General features: G+C 42.7%; 1 protein-coding gene across 2 annotated transcripts; it reads right to left on the bottom strand.

The window, feature by feature from the left end:
• Nucleotides 1-603: 603 nt before the first annotated feature.
• LOC134624608 (zinc finger protein 771-like) lies at nt 604-15,399 on the bottom strand. 2 transcript variants are annotated; one of them, XM_063469611.1, is made up of 4 exons: nt 15,173-15,399; nt 10,771-11,205; nt 4,535-4,744; nt 604-1,964 (listed from the first exon to the last, which is right to left on the bottom strand). In XM_063469611.1, exons 2-4 carry the CDS (start codon nt 10,940-10,942, stop codon nt 826-828), a joined length of 1,521 nt encoding a protein of 506 aa, XP_063325681.1. In that variant the 5' UTR covers nt 10,943-11,205; nt 15,173-15,399; the 3' UTR covers nt 604-825. The 2 variants fall into 2 exon arrangements, with proteins under 2 accessions (XP_063325681.1, XP_063325682.1); XM_063469612.1 differs by lacking the exon at nt 604-1,964 and adding an exon at nt 3,559-3,973.
• Between the last annotated feature and the right edge of the window lie 595 nt (nt 15,400-15,994).

The raw sequence follows: 15,994 nt of genomic DNA on the forward strand, positions 1-15,994 counted from the left end.
AAAACTCGCTCTCTCTCTTTCTTTCGCTCGCCCGCTTTCCATCGCAGGTGTCCCACCTAAAACTTCCCCTTCTCCCTAAACAAGTGTCACATGTTGCCATATCAGTTTTTTGATTGGCTGACATGGTAAACTCTAACACCAATATGGAAGGGGTGTTTTTTCTTTTTTCACTCGCAAGTGGAGAGTGTTTGCTAGCGCTGTCTGTTGAAAACGCAGTTTTTACCGTTCTTCCCGCTGTAAACACCACTGTTTTGTTCATAAAAAAAACATCACGTGTATTTTTTTTTTGTCATAATTCTGGTTTTACATGGCCCATTGAGACAATTCAAAAATTGGTATATAGTTTGAAGTTCGCATTTTCGACACAATGGAGACTGAGTCGCTGCATCATCTTAAATTGGTCATGTGATTTTGATGCACTGGCACGTCCGTCAACCCCAGAGGGTTAAGGCAAAGGAGGGTGGGACTGACAAGATGTACTGGGGACTTACCCCTTCAAGCATGAAAGTTGGTATTTGATAGTTTTGCTCCCTTACAAGAATAAACACAGTTCTTGACTGTTGCTCAATTCTTTCATTTTTATTGTGTTTATTTATTGTGACATTTGTCCCAATATAGGATATAAAACAGTAATAATAAACAACATAGCCAAACAATGAACCAACAGAACAGGAGCATACTGAACTTAAACCTTCATGAAATATAAGATCAGAGTTTCCCTGATACAATTAACAGAATAATGTAATAAACTGAACAAACAATGCTGAGAGTTCTTTACTGCTCTAGACAGAAAAATAATGGCCTGAATATGGATCATCTTTTCACTCACGTGTTTAGCGAAGACTCACAGCTGTCCCACATTATCTTAGTATGAACATTTGAACCCATATGAATTCTCATGTGCTTCTTTAGTTTTCTCCTCTGGACAAACCTTTCCCCACAGATGCTACAAGGATACGGTTTCTCACCTGTGTGAGTTCTTATATGACATTCCAAATTTGATTTCTGAATAAATCTTTTTCCACAGGTGTTGCAAGAATACGGCTTCTCACCTGTGTGAATTCTCATGTGTGCTTTGAATGCTGATGGGTCAGCAAATCTTTTCCCACATGTGGTACAAGGATATGGTTTCTCACCTGTGTGAATTCTTACATGACATTCCAAATTTGATTTCTGAATAAATCTTTTCCCACAGGTGCTACAAGAATACGGCTTCTCACCAGCATGAATTCTCGTGTGTTTTTTGAACGTGGATAAGTCAGCAAATCTTTTCCCACAGGTGCTACAATAATACGGCTTCTCACCTGTGTGAATTCTCGTGTGTGTTTTGAACGTAGATGATGCAGCAAATCTTTTCCCACAGGTGCTACAAAAATATGGCTTCTCACCTGTGTGAACTTTTAGATGACTTTCCCAATTACTTTTGTTAGAAAATCTTTTCCCACAGGTGCTACAAGTATATGGTTTCTCACCTGTGTGAACTCTTAGATGTGTAGTCATTTTGTATTTATTCTGTAAAGTTTTTCCACACACGTCACATTGTACAGACTTGTTCTTAGTGTCCGTTCTACTTTCACTCACTGACAAAGGACTGTTGTCTACTCTCTTTCTGTGACGTCTCTTCTTCAGCTTTGTATTTCTAGTAGATCCTGAGTCCACATGCCCATTTTTTTCATGATATCTGCTCTCTGCTTCAGGAGAGCTGTGAGAAAGGAGCTGCTCACTGTTTGGTTCTGGTTCACTGTGGGAACTTTCCTGATAAGCGGGTGTCACCATAAAAGTAACAGTCTCCTGCTTGAGTCCAAGCTGGTCTCCCTCCTGACTTCTGCAGAGTTTCTCCTGTTCCTCTTTAATCTGTGGGGGCTCTGGGTCCTCCTGGTCCAGACTAGAGTTCCTCTCCTGGTTAAAGACCTGCTGTTCTGTAAGAGCCTCTTCTTCCTCAATAGCATGTTGGCATAGGACATCTGAAGGCACAAGGGGGAAAAATGATAGCAAAACAAACATTTGCAAAAATGTTTACTAGTCTGAACCATAAGCAGATCTCTACTTAGTAAGCATGTTGCTCACATATACCACTAAAGTTTAAAGTGTACAAATGTGAAAAATTAGTAGGGCACTGATGGAAATATTTAGTTCTGTCATGGTGTGTGCTGTGTGCAGGCAGGAGACGAGGACCGAAACGCAGAACTCATAGATGCAGTCAGAGTCAAAACAGCTTTAATGCTCAACTCCAACATAACAAAACTGAATATACAATCATAAACTTTTGCAGGCAGACAGAACACACAGCATAAGAAAAAGGTGAACCAATGTTAACGATGCGACAACAATTACTAACTGACAGGAGATTAAAATACACTGGCAGGAACATGAGGAAAAGAGAAACAGGTGGACACACAGCTGGAACTTATTAGGTAAGACAAGACAAGGAAGTACAGTGGCTTGCAAAAGTATTCGGCCCCCTTGAACTTTTCTGCATTTTGTTACATTACAGCCACAAACATGAATCAATTTTATTGGAATTCCACGTAAAAGACCAATACAAAGTGGTGTACACGTGAGAAGTGGAACAAAAATCATACATGATTTCAAACATTTTTTACAAATAAATAATTGAAAAGTGGGGTGTGCGTAATTATTCAGCCCCCTGAGTCAATACTTTGTAGAACCACCTTTTGCTGCAATTACAGCTGCCAGTCTTTTAGGCTATGTCTCTACCAGCGTTGCACATCTAGAGACTGAAATCCTTGGCCATTCTTCTTTGCAAAACAGCTCCAGCTCAGTCAGATTAGATGGACAGCGTTTGTGAACAGCAGTTTTCAGATCTTGCCACAGATTCTCGATTGGATTTAGATCTGGACTTTGACTGGGCCATTCTACACATGGATATGTTTTGTTTTAAACCATTCCATTTTTGCCCTGGCTTTATGTTTAGAGTCGTTGTCCACCTGGAAGGTGTCCGGCTCGGACAGTCTCGGTCATTGTGTCCTTGGGCAAGACAAATCACCTGTCACCTGTTACTGGTGGTGGTCAGAGGGCCCAGTGGTGCCAGTGTCCGGCAGCCTCACCTCTGTCAGTGCTCCCCAGAGCAGCTGTGGCTGCAATGTAGCTTGCCATCACCAGTGTGAATGTGTGTGTTAGGGCTGTTCCATATAACGATATATATCAGATGACGATATAAAAACATCTATCGTTTCATTTTACGCTATCGTTTGTTTCGTGGTGTCGCAAAATAAACTCTTTACGGGAATATTTTTTCATCATTTTGATGCTCACTGTAGTGGCTATATTAATTTCTTGAAGTTCTCTCTTTCTCTTATATTTAATATAACCACACTACAGACAGACAAGCGCTTCTTTTTATGCGTTGTCTTTAGCAACAACGACGGTAAAGCCACCGCGTGTCCGCTTGCTCCACATAAACCTTTCACAATAAAGCTCAAGATCCTTTTGAGACTTTTCAAAATAAACTGAATCACGTGAAAGATGCAGAGTATTTACAGATGAGAAGCAAAAAAGAGCCGTCAGATGCTAAAAAAATAAACCTTAGACTCAAACGTTAGAACAGGCTTTTTCCCGCAGCACGCTGTGTAATAAATACTCACAAAGAAAACGGCGGCCGTTACAACTTATGTCTAAAAATGTATCGTTTCATGCATCAGTTAAAACACTCGACTCCAGGTCCATGACGCCCAGCTGGAAACACTTCATGCAAGTCGAACTGCCCGAGATTCACAGAATTTACAGAAAATGTTAAATTGTTGTGATTTATATTGTTATCGGACGATAGATGTCTTAATATCAGTAAAATGGAGAGAATGTTGTCTCCAGGAGTTTAGCTGATTTAGAGCGGCAAGGTATGGTGGGTGTGTTCCCGTTAAAGAACACGGAGGCAGCTTCCAAGTTTGGGAGATTTATTCAGCTGTTGTCTTCTGGCATTCACACACAGCAATAAACCAAAAACCACGACATGCTGGTGAGAGGACACAAGGAAAAATGCTGGCTATTAGCAGCTACAAAGGCAGACTAGCAGCACACGGCACAGAGTGGTGCATTCAAGGAGCGTAAGCATAGATATGGTGAGTTCAATGACGTAGGACATAACAATTTCCACAGTGCAAACACTATCTATAAACAAACCACAACACTTCAACCAAGCAAATAACGTATAAACAGTGGGCTTTCTAACAATCGGGATATGAGATTTTGGTCATATCGCACAGCCCTAGTGTGTGTGTGTGAATGGGTGGATGACTGAATGTAGTGTAAAGCGCTTTGGGGTCCTTAGGGACTAAGTAAAGCGCTATACAAATACAGGCCATTTACTATTTACTTGTCCTTATGAGAGTCTGGTATAGTGAGGGTGCTGAAGCCAATCCCAGCTACCATAGGGAGAGGCAGGGTTCATCTTGGACAGGTCACTCAAACTCAGGACCTTGTTGCTGTGGGGCAACAGTACTAACCACTGTTCCACTGTGCTGCCCATGAGACATATTCACTGTTATTAAAAAAAACAAAACACAGTTTTACATACCTATTCTGTGTAACTTTATCACAGGTTTCCAGATGGTCTCCATCAGTCCAAGCTGCTCTCCCTCCTGACTGCTGCAGAGTTCCTCCTGTTCCTCTTTAATCTGTGGAGGCTCTGGGTCCTCCTGGTCCAGATTGGAGTTCCTCTCCTGGTTACAGACCTGCTGCTCATCCAGACCCTCCTCTTCCTCACAGTCATGTTGTTGTGGGAGGTCTTGAGGAACAAAGAAACACAAGAACAATAATCACAAATGTGTTGATACAAAAACTATTTTTTAAAAGCATGAATCAAAACCTGAACAAATGGTGATCAGCCTGTCACATGACCCACTATGAGCCACACACTGTTTTATAACCCAATTCTTTGATCTCCGGGCTAAAGGAAGAACAACACTGTGTTTTAATGCTCAATCAACAATCTCTTTAATCAATACAATTCTTTTTATTCCATACCAGCTCTTTGAGCAATACAATCGTCCGGATGAGCCATGTGCATGGGAGGGGGTGCTGCAGATCTCGAAGTGTCTGACAGTTACACACACTCTTATAGCCTCAACCCCCACCCGAGTCATAAAACCTAAGCATTCACATTCTTTCTCTCAGTGAGCTTCAGTTACAACCTTGGCTTCCTGAACAGTATGTTTTGTTCTCCCTAATCAGAGAAATGAGGCCATGATTCTATGCAAACAGTATTTCTTTATAAATCAGCAGTACAAGGCATCATGAAACAGTGTAATATTCCATTCCTTTTTTTTCTCAAAATAAACAATCAATTAATTTTATTACATGTACATGGGGATGTTCACAGCTCAGCCTCAAACATCAAAATCTGCTGGGGCAGTCCCAACAGCACACATTTATACTCAGATATCAACAACCTTTGTCTCTCAAAACTAGGTGCCTGCTAATGCCTCTATCTCCTGCCTCCCTATCTCGTGTCCTTGCTGCCCACTTCTGCACACACTATGTTCTCCTGGCTTTGGCTTACCAACACCTTATCCTACCAAAGGCAGCTTGCTGTCACCTCTGTCCCTACCTCCGGCGCCCCCCGTGTGCGGCAGCCTGTTACAGCAGCTCTGCTCATTCTGAATTTATTTCTTTCTTATCTTTTTCTTCTCGTAATTTTTTATAACTAACGTATTAGTAATTAGACTCTGCAACCATGTTCTACCGTTTTGCGCTAGTTCTGGTCGTTTTTCTTAGTTTTTTTCTACTTTTTTCACCTGTGTGTGGTGACCCAGAGCAGGGATCCTTTGTTTACAGTAAGGATCAGCTGTTAGCGCTGCGTCCAGCAGCGGTACTGCCGGCGGACAGACCTGACATTCCCAGCGAGCTGAGGAGGAAAAGACGGGGGTGTCGTGCTGGGAAGGAGCGCCGTCGGCCGAGAAGGAGACGTTATCGACCATCTCTTCCTTCTGTAATTATTGGAATTGTACGATCTTTGCCCAATAAGATGGATGAGCTCACGTGGCTAACCTGGTCACAGAGGGAGTACCGGCAATGTAGCATCATGATGCTAACGGAGTCGTGGCTAACACCGCTAACTCCGGACACGAGCGTGACACTACCGGGATTCCAGCTGCTGCGAGCGGACAGGACGAGAGAGAGCGGTAAGAGGAAAGGAGGGGGACTGGCAGTGTTTGTGAATGACAGATGGTGTAACCCTGGGCACATCACTGTAAAAGAACAACTCTGCAGCAGAGACATTGAGCTGTTAGCCGTTAGCATGCGTCCGTACTACCTGCCCTGGGAATTCTCGCATGTTATCGCGATAACAGCGTATGTCCCCCCCTCGGCCAACGCGGATGCAGCCTGTGACACTCTCCACTCAGTGGTTAGCAGACTGCAAACACAATCTCCGAGAGCCCTCCTCATAATATCAGGGGACTTCAATCATGCCTCACTGGACTCCACACTGCCCACCTTCACCCAGTATGTGACCTGCCCAACCAGAGACAATAAAACACTGGACTTACTGCATGCCAATGCTGAAGAGGCATACAGTTCATCACCTCTCCCTCCCCTGGGCAGATCTGATCACAACCTGGTGCACCTTGTCCCTGTGTATGAGCCCTTAGTGCGCAGGGAGCCACCAGCCACCTGCACAGTACAGAGATGGTCGGAGGAGAGCGAGGAGGCTCTTAAGGATTGTTTTGAGTTGACTGTGTGGGAGGTGATCTGTGACGACCACGGAGAGGACATCGACAGCCTTACTACATGCATTACTGACTATATTAATTTCTGTGTGGATAACACCGTACCTACCAGGACTGTACGGTGTTTCTCCAACAACAAACCTTGGATTACCCCAGAAATTAAAGCCGTCCTCAAGCAGAAGAGGAGGGCCTTCAAATCCAAAGACAAAGAGGAGTTGAAAAGGGTGCAGAGAGAGCTGAGGGGACTGATAAGGAATGGGAAGGACAGCTACAGGCAGAAGATGGAGAACCAGCTTCAGCAAAACAACGTTGGTGAAGTCTGGAGAGGCCTCAGAACCATCTCGGGCCACAAACATCAGACCTCTCTGCCTGGGAGGGATGTGAGGTGGGCAAATGAACTGAATTATTTCTTCAACAGATTTGATTCAGCCATGAGGCAGTCTCCAACATCGGCTGCGGACTCACCCACCCCCACTGCTGCTGTTCCACCTCTGACACCTCACACCTCCTCTATTCACCCTGCTCACTCCTCCCCACCCCCAACAACAACATCCAATACACACTCAACACAAGGCTCCAGACTGTCTCTCTCAACCACCCAGGTTAGGAGGGAACTGAGGAGGATTAAAGCCAAGAAGGCAGCGGGTCCAGATGGCATCAGCTCGAGGGTCGTCAGGTCCTGCGCGGACCGTGTGGTGTGATGGAGCACCTCTTCAACCTGAGCCTGAGGCTGGGAAGAGTCCCACAGCTCTGGAAAACCTCCTGTGTTGTACCAGTGCCAAAGACTTCACGCCCCAAGCACCTCAACAGCTACAGGCCGGTGGCTCTGACATCCCACCTGATGAAGACCCTGGAGTGGCTGGTCCTGGCTCAGCTTCGGCGCCTTGTGAGCTCATCACTGGACCCACTTCAGTTTGCCTACCAGCCTGGCATTGGAGCGGATGATGCCGTCATTCACCTCCTACATCGCTCCCTCGCTCACCTGGAGACCGCTGGAAGCACTGTGAGAATCATGTTCTTTGATTTCTCCAGTGCCTTCAACACTATTCTTCCCTCGGTTCTGAAGGACAAGCTGGAGAACTCAGGAGTGGACCATCACCTCACTACCTGGATTTTGGACTACCTCACCAACCGACCACAGTATGTGAGGACTCAGGGCTGTGTGTCGGACAGGGTCGTCTGCAGTACGGGGGCCCCACAGGGAACGGTTCTGGCTCCGTTCCTCTTCACCATCTACACTGCAGACTTCTCCCACAACTCCACCCAGTGCTTCCTGCAGAAGTTCTCTGATGACTCTGCTATAGTCGGCCTCATCACTGATGGGGACGACAAGGAGTACAGAGGACTGACTCGGACTTTGTGGACTGGTGCCAGCTGAACTACCTCCAGATCAATGCCAGTAAAACCAAGGAGCTGGTGGTAGACTTCCGCAGGCACAAGCATCCTCCACTGCAACCACTGAACATCCAAGGTATGGACATCGAGGCTGTGGACAGCTACAGGTACCTTGGTGTTCATCTGAGCAGCAAACTGGACTGGACTCATAACTCAGACGCCCTCTACAGGAAAGGGCAGAGCAGACTGTGCCTGCTGCGGAAACTCAGGTCGTTTGGAGTGGAGGGCCCACTCCTGAAGACCTTCTATGACTCTGTGGTGGACTCAGCCATCTTTTATGGTGTGGTCTGCTGGGGCGGCAGCATCTCTGCTGGGGACAGGAAGAGACTGAACAGGCTGGCTCTGTTCTAGGAGGCCCTCTGGACCCAGTGGAGGTGGTGAGTGACAGGAGAATGGTGGCGAAGCTGTCATCACTGTTGGACAACATCTCCCACCCCATGCATGAGACTGTGACAGCACTGAGCAGCTCCTTCAGTGGGAGACTGCGGCACCCACGGTGTGGGACGGAGAGATTTCGCAGATCTTTCCTCCCCACTGCTGTCAGACTCCACAACAAAGACTTTAACTGATTAAACACACACATCCACAAATGTGCAATAACACTAATGGTAAATAAATGGTAAATGGCCTGTATTTATATAGCGCTTTACTAGTCCCTAAGGACCCCAAAGCGCTTTACATATCCAGTCATCCACCCATTCACGCACACATTCACACACTGGTGATGGCAAGCTACGTTGTAGCCACAGCCACCCTGGGGCGCACTGACAGAGGCGAGGCTGCCGGACACTGGCGCCACCGGTCCCTCTGACCACCACCAGTAGGCAACGGGTGAAGTGTCTTGCCCAAGGACACAACGACCGAGACTGTCCAAGCCGGGGCTCGAACCGGCAACCTTCCGATTACAAGGCGAACTCCCAACTCTTGAGCCACGATCGCTAATTAATGTGCAATAATCTTTTCTGGCATCGTTGTATTTTTACAACATTTGTATTCTATTTTTATCTTATTGTATATTTTATTTACAATATATATATTTTATTCTATTTTATTCTACTGTATGTAGTATTTTATTTTATTCTGTACAGTTGTGTACTGTATTTATTCTTATTTTATTTTATTCTAATTTTTGCTTCATAACTTTTGCACTGTCCACTTCCTGCTGTGACAAAACAAATTTCCCACGTGTGGGACTAATAAAGGTTATCTTATCTTCTCACCTACACCTCTGACCTATTCTCCCAATTCTGTGTGTGTGCTCTATGTGTGAATTAGGGCTGCCACAAACGATTATTTTGATAGTCGACTAGTCACCGATTATTTTTGCGATTAGTCGACTAATCAGATCATGCATCGATTGGACGTAAAACTTAGTTTATTGCACCAGCAGCATCTGCTCTTATATAACTATTAGCTTACAGCTTTAAGTGTTTAAGGTATGTGCTAAATAAAAATAAAGGCAAGGTGATACTTTATTAAATTTAAATGAAATTTGCAGATTGTTTCGGTGAAGTTTAATAAACTCCTTGCTATCTAAAATATAACAGGACACCGGAGTATATTCTCGAGGATCTCACACTTCTGATAATCAGTTGTCTGCTTGATGTTTATTCAGCTGTTTAAAATTATAACTTTAATTTCAGCCAAACCGATTTACTCAGGAACAAATAAAATACTAAAAAAAAAGCCAAACAATAACATTTTTAAGTTATCTAAGTGACTTATATATGTTTAACCTGAGTAGCGAAAGACAGCGGTGGGTTTGAAAACGATTTGCCGGGAGTCCGGTGTTCTCACCGGCGCTAGTGAGCCTTGCCCCTGGCTAGCTATCGAGCTAATGGGTAACAGACCTCTCCGAAAACGTCAGAGCACTTTTGAAAATATGTGGTGTCTTGATAAACTGAGCAGATATTTGAGGTTTACACAGCTACATTCTCGCCTGAAAATATGTTAAACATTTATTTTGTGACCTTACAAAGCTTCAAACGACGCGTCGACTATTAAATCAGTCGTCTACGATTTTGATAGTCGACTAATCGTGGCAGCCCTAGTGTGAATGTTTAGTAGCTTGACCTATGACCTACTTAAATAAATAATAAATATAATGCTTTACTATGGTTAATACAACTAAATCCCTAATACTACAATAATCTATTCTCACAACACACACACACACACACACAACAGATCAGGGAAATAGTTGTGCACGCTCACAGCTACACACTAACATGTTAGCATTGAAGCTCCTCACTGTGAGCAAAGACACAAAGTTCACCAAACTAAACTGCAGTGTGACACCAAGAAAGCATCACTGTGTGAAATCCTTCTTTAAATGAAGCTTCACTTCAACTTCAGAGAAGTCTGTTAACAACTTGTTAAATGTGTATTCTGCTGACATCTAACTAGATCTTTACTGCACAGTCTCAGTGTTTACAGAGGATCTAAAACACTGACGCCTGATGTACTCAACACTGGAATCTGTTAGAGAAAAAAGTTTAATGAATAAATCAATTAAACTGTTTTAAAACCTAACCTATGAGTAACCATGGACCTGCACCAGTCCAACATAGTCCATCACTGGACACTGACCCACAGCACTGATAAATACCCAGTTTAACATCTTCTAGTAAAGTGAGTCACACTGAAGAATCTGAGCTTGAACAGCACAGAGTTAAAAACACGTCCATACCTATGATGTGTGAGTTTCTGTTGGGTTTCCGGCTGATATCCAGCAGTCTGTGCTGACGGTTGATCTCCTCCTCATACTGGACGATGGTTTTTTCAACCTCTGAGAAGATTTCTTCACCAACAGCAGTTAGTCTCTCCTTGATGAACTCTCTCAGATACTGAACTGAACTCATTGCTGCTTCAACTCAGGCTGGACGGATTGATACAAGCATCGATAAAAGCGATACAGACGCTGGTATCAGATCCACACTGACATGAGGGGATGGATACTTTAGTTTGTGTCTCTCCTCTAAGTTCAGTCCGCTTCATCAACAGCAGCCATGTCTGCACACACACCGCTCCTCTACCACAGTAGTGCTGTCCTCCTCCGTTCTTCTTTGGGGCTTGATGGCGTTTGACAAATCAGCTTACAGGTGCATTAATCCTGCCCACTGGACTGGAGTATGGACAGGAGAATAGCAGGAAAAACAAAGATAATTATATTCTTTCATCAATCTTATAATTCAATAGTACAATTTCCCATTTACTGCTAGATTTCTGAGTTTAATGAGGAGTCTCTCTTTCCATAACATGTTTTATGGCTGTATTAAAGAAGACAGCTATTATCATTTCCTTATTTGTTTGAGCTTTCCTGATTTCTGATTACAAACATAAGAAACTTTCCATCGTCCCTCTTTCTTTATGAAACCCACTCTGATCCCCAGAGAAGAGACTGTTAGTATCTAAAAATCAGCTTCATCTGTTTTCATTCTCTCCATGGTCTTCCCCAACACTACGATGGGTTTTTAACTTGTTTACCATTATCTGCTTCCTGACTGATGGGATTGTGCCTTTTTCATATATAATATTAAACAGTTTAATATCACTTGAAGTTAACTGTCCCATGTGGGCAAACATGTTGTAACACACACCATCCTTTCATGTTGAAGTTTGCTGAGAATTTAAAATGCACACTGGATTCATCCAACACATATATCATGTTTAACCTGAGTAGCGAAAGACGGCGGTGGGTTTGAAAACAATTTGCCGGGAGTCCGGTGTTCTCACGGGCGCTAGTTAGCCTTGCCCCCAGCTAGCTATCGAGCTGGTGGGTAACAGACGTCTCCGAAAACGTCGGAGCGCTTTTGAAAATATGTGGTGTCTTGACAAACTGAGCAGATATTTGAGGTTTACACAGCTACATTCTCGCCTGAAAATATGTTCAACGTTTATTTTGTGACCCAGAAAGAATAATAAGAGTAATATTAAAACTAGCTGCCGCCATTGTTGGAAACTGAGCTGGGCTGTGCTATGAATTCTGGGACAGAGCTCCTTCTTCTTCTTCGGGGTTTAACGGCAGCTGGCATCCTTGTACATGCAGTGCTGCCATCTTCTGTTTCAGTCCGTTTTTACACTCTTAAATCCTACTACTTATTCCTGCGTCTTTTGGGATCTTATAAAGCTTCAAACGACGCGTCGACTATTAAATCAGTCGTAGACGATTTTGATAGTCGACGTAATCGTGACTAGTCGACTAATCGTGGCAGCCCTAGTCTACTCTTCATTCTATCAGAAACAGTTATCACAGCCCGTACATTTTCTTTTTACACATATATGTAAGCATTGAGCCAAATTTAGTAATGCCAACATATTAAAAGAACAGCATTTGTCTCTTGTATATGATACATCCATATATACACTGTCAAAGATACTTGTCTTTGAGTGAAGATTTAAGGTGATAGGAAATATAAATAACTGCAACTTGAATCTTTACTGAAGCTCAGTGTTTGAGTTCAAGTTCATTGCTGTAATTACTACTAATATTTAATATAATAATAACTTTAATGTTGGTCATATTATATTTACATTACCAGAGTGAGATGACTTTAGTCTCATGAACAACATTAGCTAATTGTTATTTACTAGCTAATCTTAAAATGACTGTTCAGTACAGAAATGAAGCCCAGCAATCATGTGTTTACAATCCTGCAATCTCAGCCTCAGACAAATTTTAGTATTTGGCTTGGTGTTGTTTTAAAATAGCTTATGCCGTATCCATCTGAGAGATCTTTTACTGTCTGTAGCAGGGGTCCCCAATCCCAGTCCACGAGGGCCGTTGTCCCTGCAGGTTTTAGATGTGTCCTTGATCCATCACAGCTGATTTAAATGGATAAATTACCTTCTCAACATGTCTTGAAGTTCTCCAGAGGCCTGGTAATGAGCTAATCATTTGATTCAGGTGTGTTGACCCAGGGTGAGAGCTAAAACCAGCAGGGATACCGGCCCTCGTGGACTGGGATTGGGGACCCCTGGTCTGTATGAATCAAGTGCTGTCTAAAACATCAGTTCTGCCTTCTGGGGTACCTCAAGGATCTGTTTTAGGTCCAATTCTCTTTTTGCTTTATATATATTCACTCTAGGCTAAATTATCAGATGTTACAATATTATTTTGTATCATCTTTATGCTGATGGTATTCGGTTATACTGCTCTTTCAAAGCTTCTGAGCTTTATAAATTGTCTTGTTTAAATAACTGTTTGTCAGAAATCAAACAATCGTTAAATGACAATTTCCTCCAGTTAAATACAGATAAAACAGAAACTTTAATTATTGCTCCTGATGACATGTTTTTAGAAATAAGGCAGCATATCAGTTGCTTATATCCTTCAGTTCAATCGAGCCACAGAAACCTGGGTGTCATATTTGACAGTTCAAAATCACTTGAGAAACACTCCAAACTACTGTTTCTAAACTGTTTATATCATCTAAGAAACATTTATAAACTCAAACTACTGTCAAAGGCAGAACTTGAATGATTATTCATGCTTTTATTTCTTCTTGTTCGGATTGTTGTAATAGTTTTTTTGTTTTTTTTTAACAAATCAGCTTTGGATTGCCTTCAGGCTGTACACAATGCTGCGGCAAGACTTTTAACTGGCACAAACAAGAGGTCACATATTACTCGAGTTTTGGTTTCTCTTCATTGGCTGCCAGTACATTTTAGGGTTCATTTTAAAAAATTTGTAATAACTTTTAGAGCTCTACATGGTGAAGTTCCCCAGTATATCACTTGTTGAAACTAGGGGTGGGTTTTGATTACCGATTTTTCGATTAAAATCGATTCTAGCTTGGATAACGTGATATCGATTCATTAAAATCCTGAATCAATTTTTGTAATATAAATTTATTTTGCCCGAAATGCCAGAATCTCTGGTTAAATCTCACTAAATTTCAACAACCACCAAGCAGCTAAAACAGTAAATGAGAGCAGGCACACGGATTCTGCACAAAGATGTAAATACAAATACAAAGCGCGGACCGTGAACGGATCAGAATCAGTGAGATGTGGCCTTTCTCACCCGATGGCATGGACACGGTCGGGCTGAAAACTGACAGCTCGCTGATTCTAAAGCTGTTAGTTTTATCTCACTCCAAACAATATTGACCGAACCAGCAGCAAAAGAAGATCCAAACTACGCTTCACATAAACATTGTCATGAATTCCCTCTTAATTTTGTTGTAAATAAAAATTGCGATAAAATCACAAAATGCACAGCTCTCTCTCTCTCTCTGTACTTCAAGAACAGTTTCCCATCTGTTTTCTGTATTATTCGCTTGCTTATTACGCACAAATCTACCGTTGTTTACAGCGCTGTCTTTTTTTTTTTTACTTACTTCTGAAAAGAAAAACTAATTTCTGCCGTTCAATACTGAACAAATTTAAACTTTTTAAAATTATGCAAAATTGCAAAACGCTTAGCCGTGTCTCTAATAAAACCTCTGTTCCTTTGCTCTGCTTCACTTCAGCAGCATCACCTAATGTTCATATGGTGATTAATGGTTTTCTTTCGTTTTTGATCTACTGCAGAATATTTTGATAAAATCCTAGGCCAGGAAAACCTTGCCTGGGATTAAACCATTAAAGCCACGTTTTTCTGTTTTATTTCAGCTTCTTTGACACAAAGGCATCTGCTGTGATGCTTACACCTTTGATAAAGTCTTGCAAGTGTCAGCTTTCTTTTTATAGATATAAAAATATGTAAATGTACTGATCTGTATTATAATTTTTCTAACTGTCTGGGGCCACATTTTCCCGATTCAAATTGAATTGAATCGAATTGTGGATCAAATCAATTCGGGACCTTGTGAATCGGAATCCAATCGATTCTAGAAATCAGTGACGATACCCAGCCCTAGTTGAAACCTCATGCTTCATCCCAAGCACTTAGGTCTTGTTGGGATTGAAAATGTTTGATTCCTTTTATTAAAATAAGCGGTTATAATCATTTTCATATATTTACTGCAAATGTGCTCATTTGAGTTGGCACTCAGTCTTCTGAAGGCCTAAGCTTCGTTCAGCATGGTTGTCAGGAAATGACTTGCAGAGGGGTAATTGCTGCTGTAGCTGAATCTGGTTCCACTCACCGAACGACGACTGTCTGGAGACGATTTTATGATCACTTTAAATCCGTCCTCGTGTCTCGTTGTCACGGTTACACTGCGCTCACTGTCCGTTTCCTCCACATTACAGGTTTACTTTCACTCTGGTTCTTGCTCTGCTTTTACGCTTTGTTGTTTGTCTTATTACGTTTACCTTATTTCACCGCTACATCGTCTCTCTTACTATCTACTTCTGTTCTCATTTCACTTCCTGAGACGTCACTTCCCTCTGCCGTCTGCTGTCCATTCACAGCCCAGGAGTGTCAGTCGCCCCTCCTCCCGACACTCTCCTACATTTTAATGGCGGTTGGCAAACAACTTTTAGGTGCATTTACCGCCACCTTCTGGAAAGGAGTGTGGGTCAGAACGGTTTTGTAATCTACAGTCTCGGATACACACCCGTCAATCTTAAAAAGCCAAACACTGCCGTATAAACAACATCCCCTGCATCCCTTTGAAATATGTCTCTCACCCTTAGGTGAACACTATTTTCTTGCAATTCAGACTTCAACCTTTCCCTTTCTCGCTTGTACTTACCGCACTCCAACACTACATGCTCAAACGTCTCCTCCTGTGCACAGAAGTAACAAGTCCCTGTGTCATGTTTGCCAATCTTTTTACGCGTGCTATTCAAGCCTGTGTGACCAAATCTTACTCTCGTCTCTTCTACTTCTAAAGCTTCTTCTACATTGCCCGACTGTTTTCTGCATGCTATAATAATACCTGCCTTTCCCGTCCCTGTTCCATTGTGCCTGCCACTTCTCCTTCAACTTTACCTTGATTAAACTTTTCACCTCACTTTTACTG

This window comes from Pelmatolapia mariae, linkage group LG3_W, assembly GCF_036321145.2.
Source record: "Pelmatolapia mariae isolate MD_Pm_ZW linkage group LG3_W, Pm_UMD_F_2, whole genome shotgun sequence".
In the NCBI taxonomy this organism is placed as follows: domain Eukaryota; kingdom Metazoa; phylum Chordata; class Actinopteri; order Cichliformes; family Cichlidae; genus Pelmatolapia; species Pelmatolapia mariae.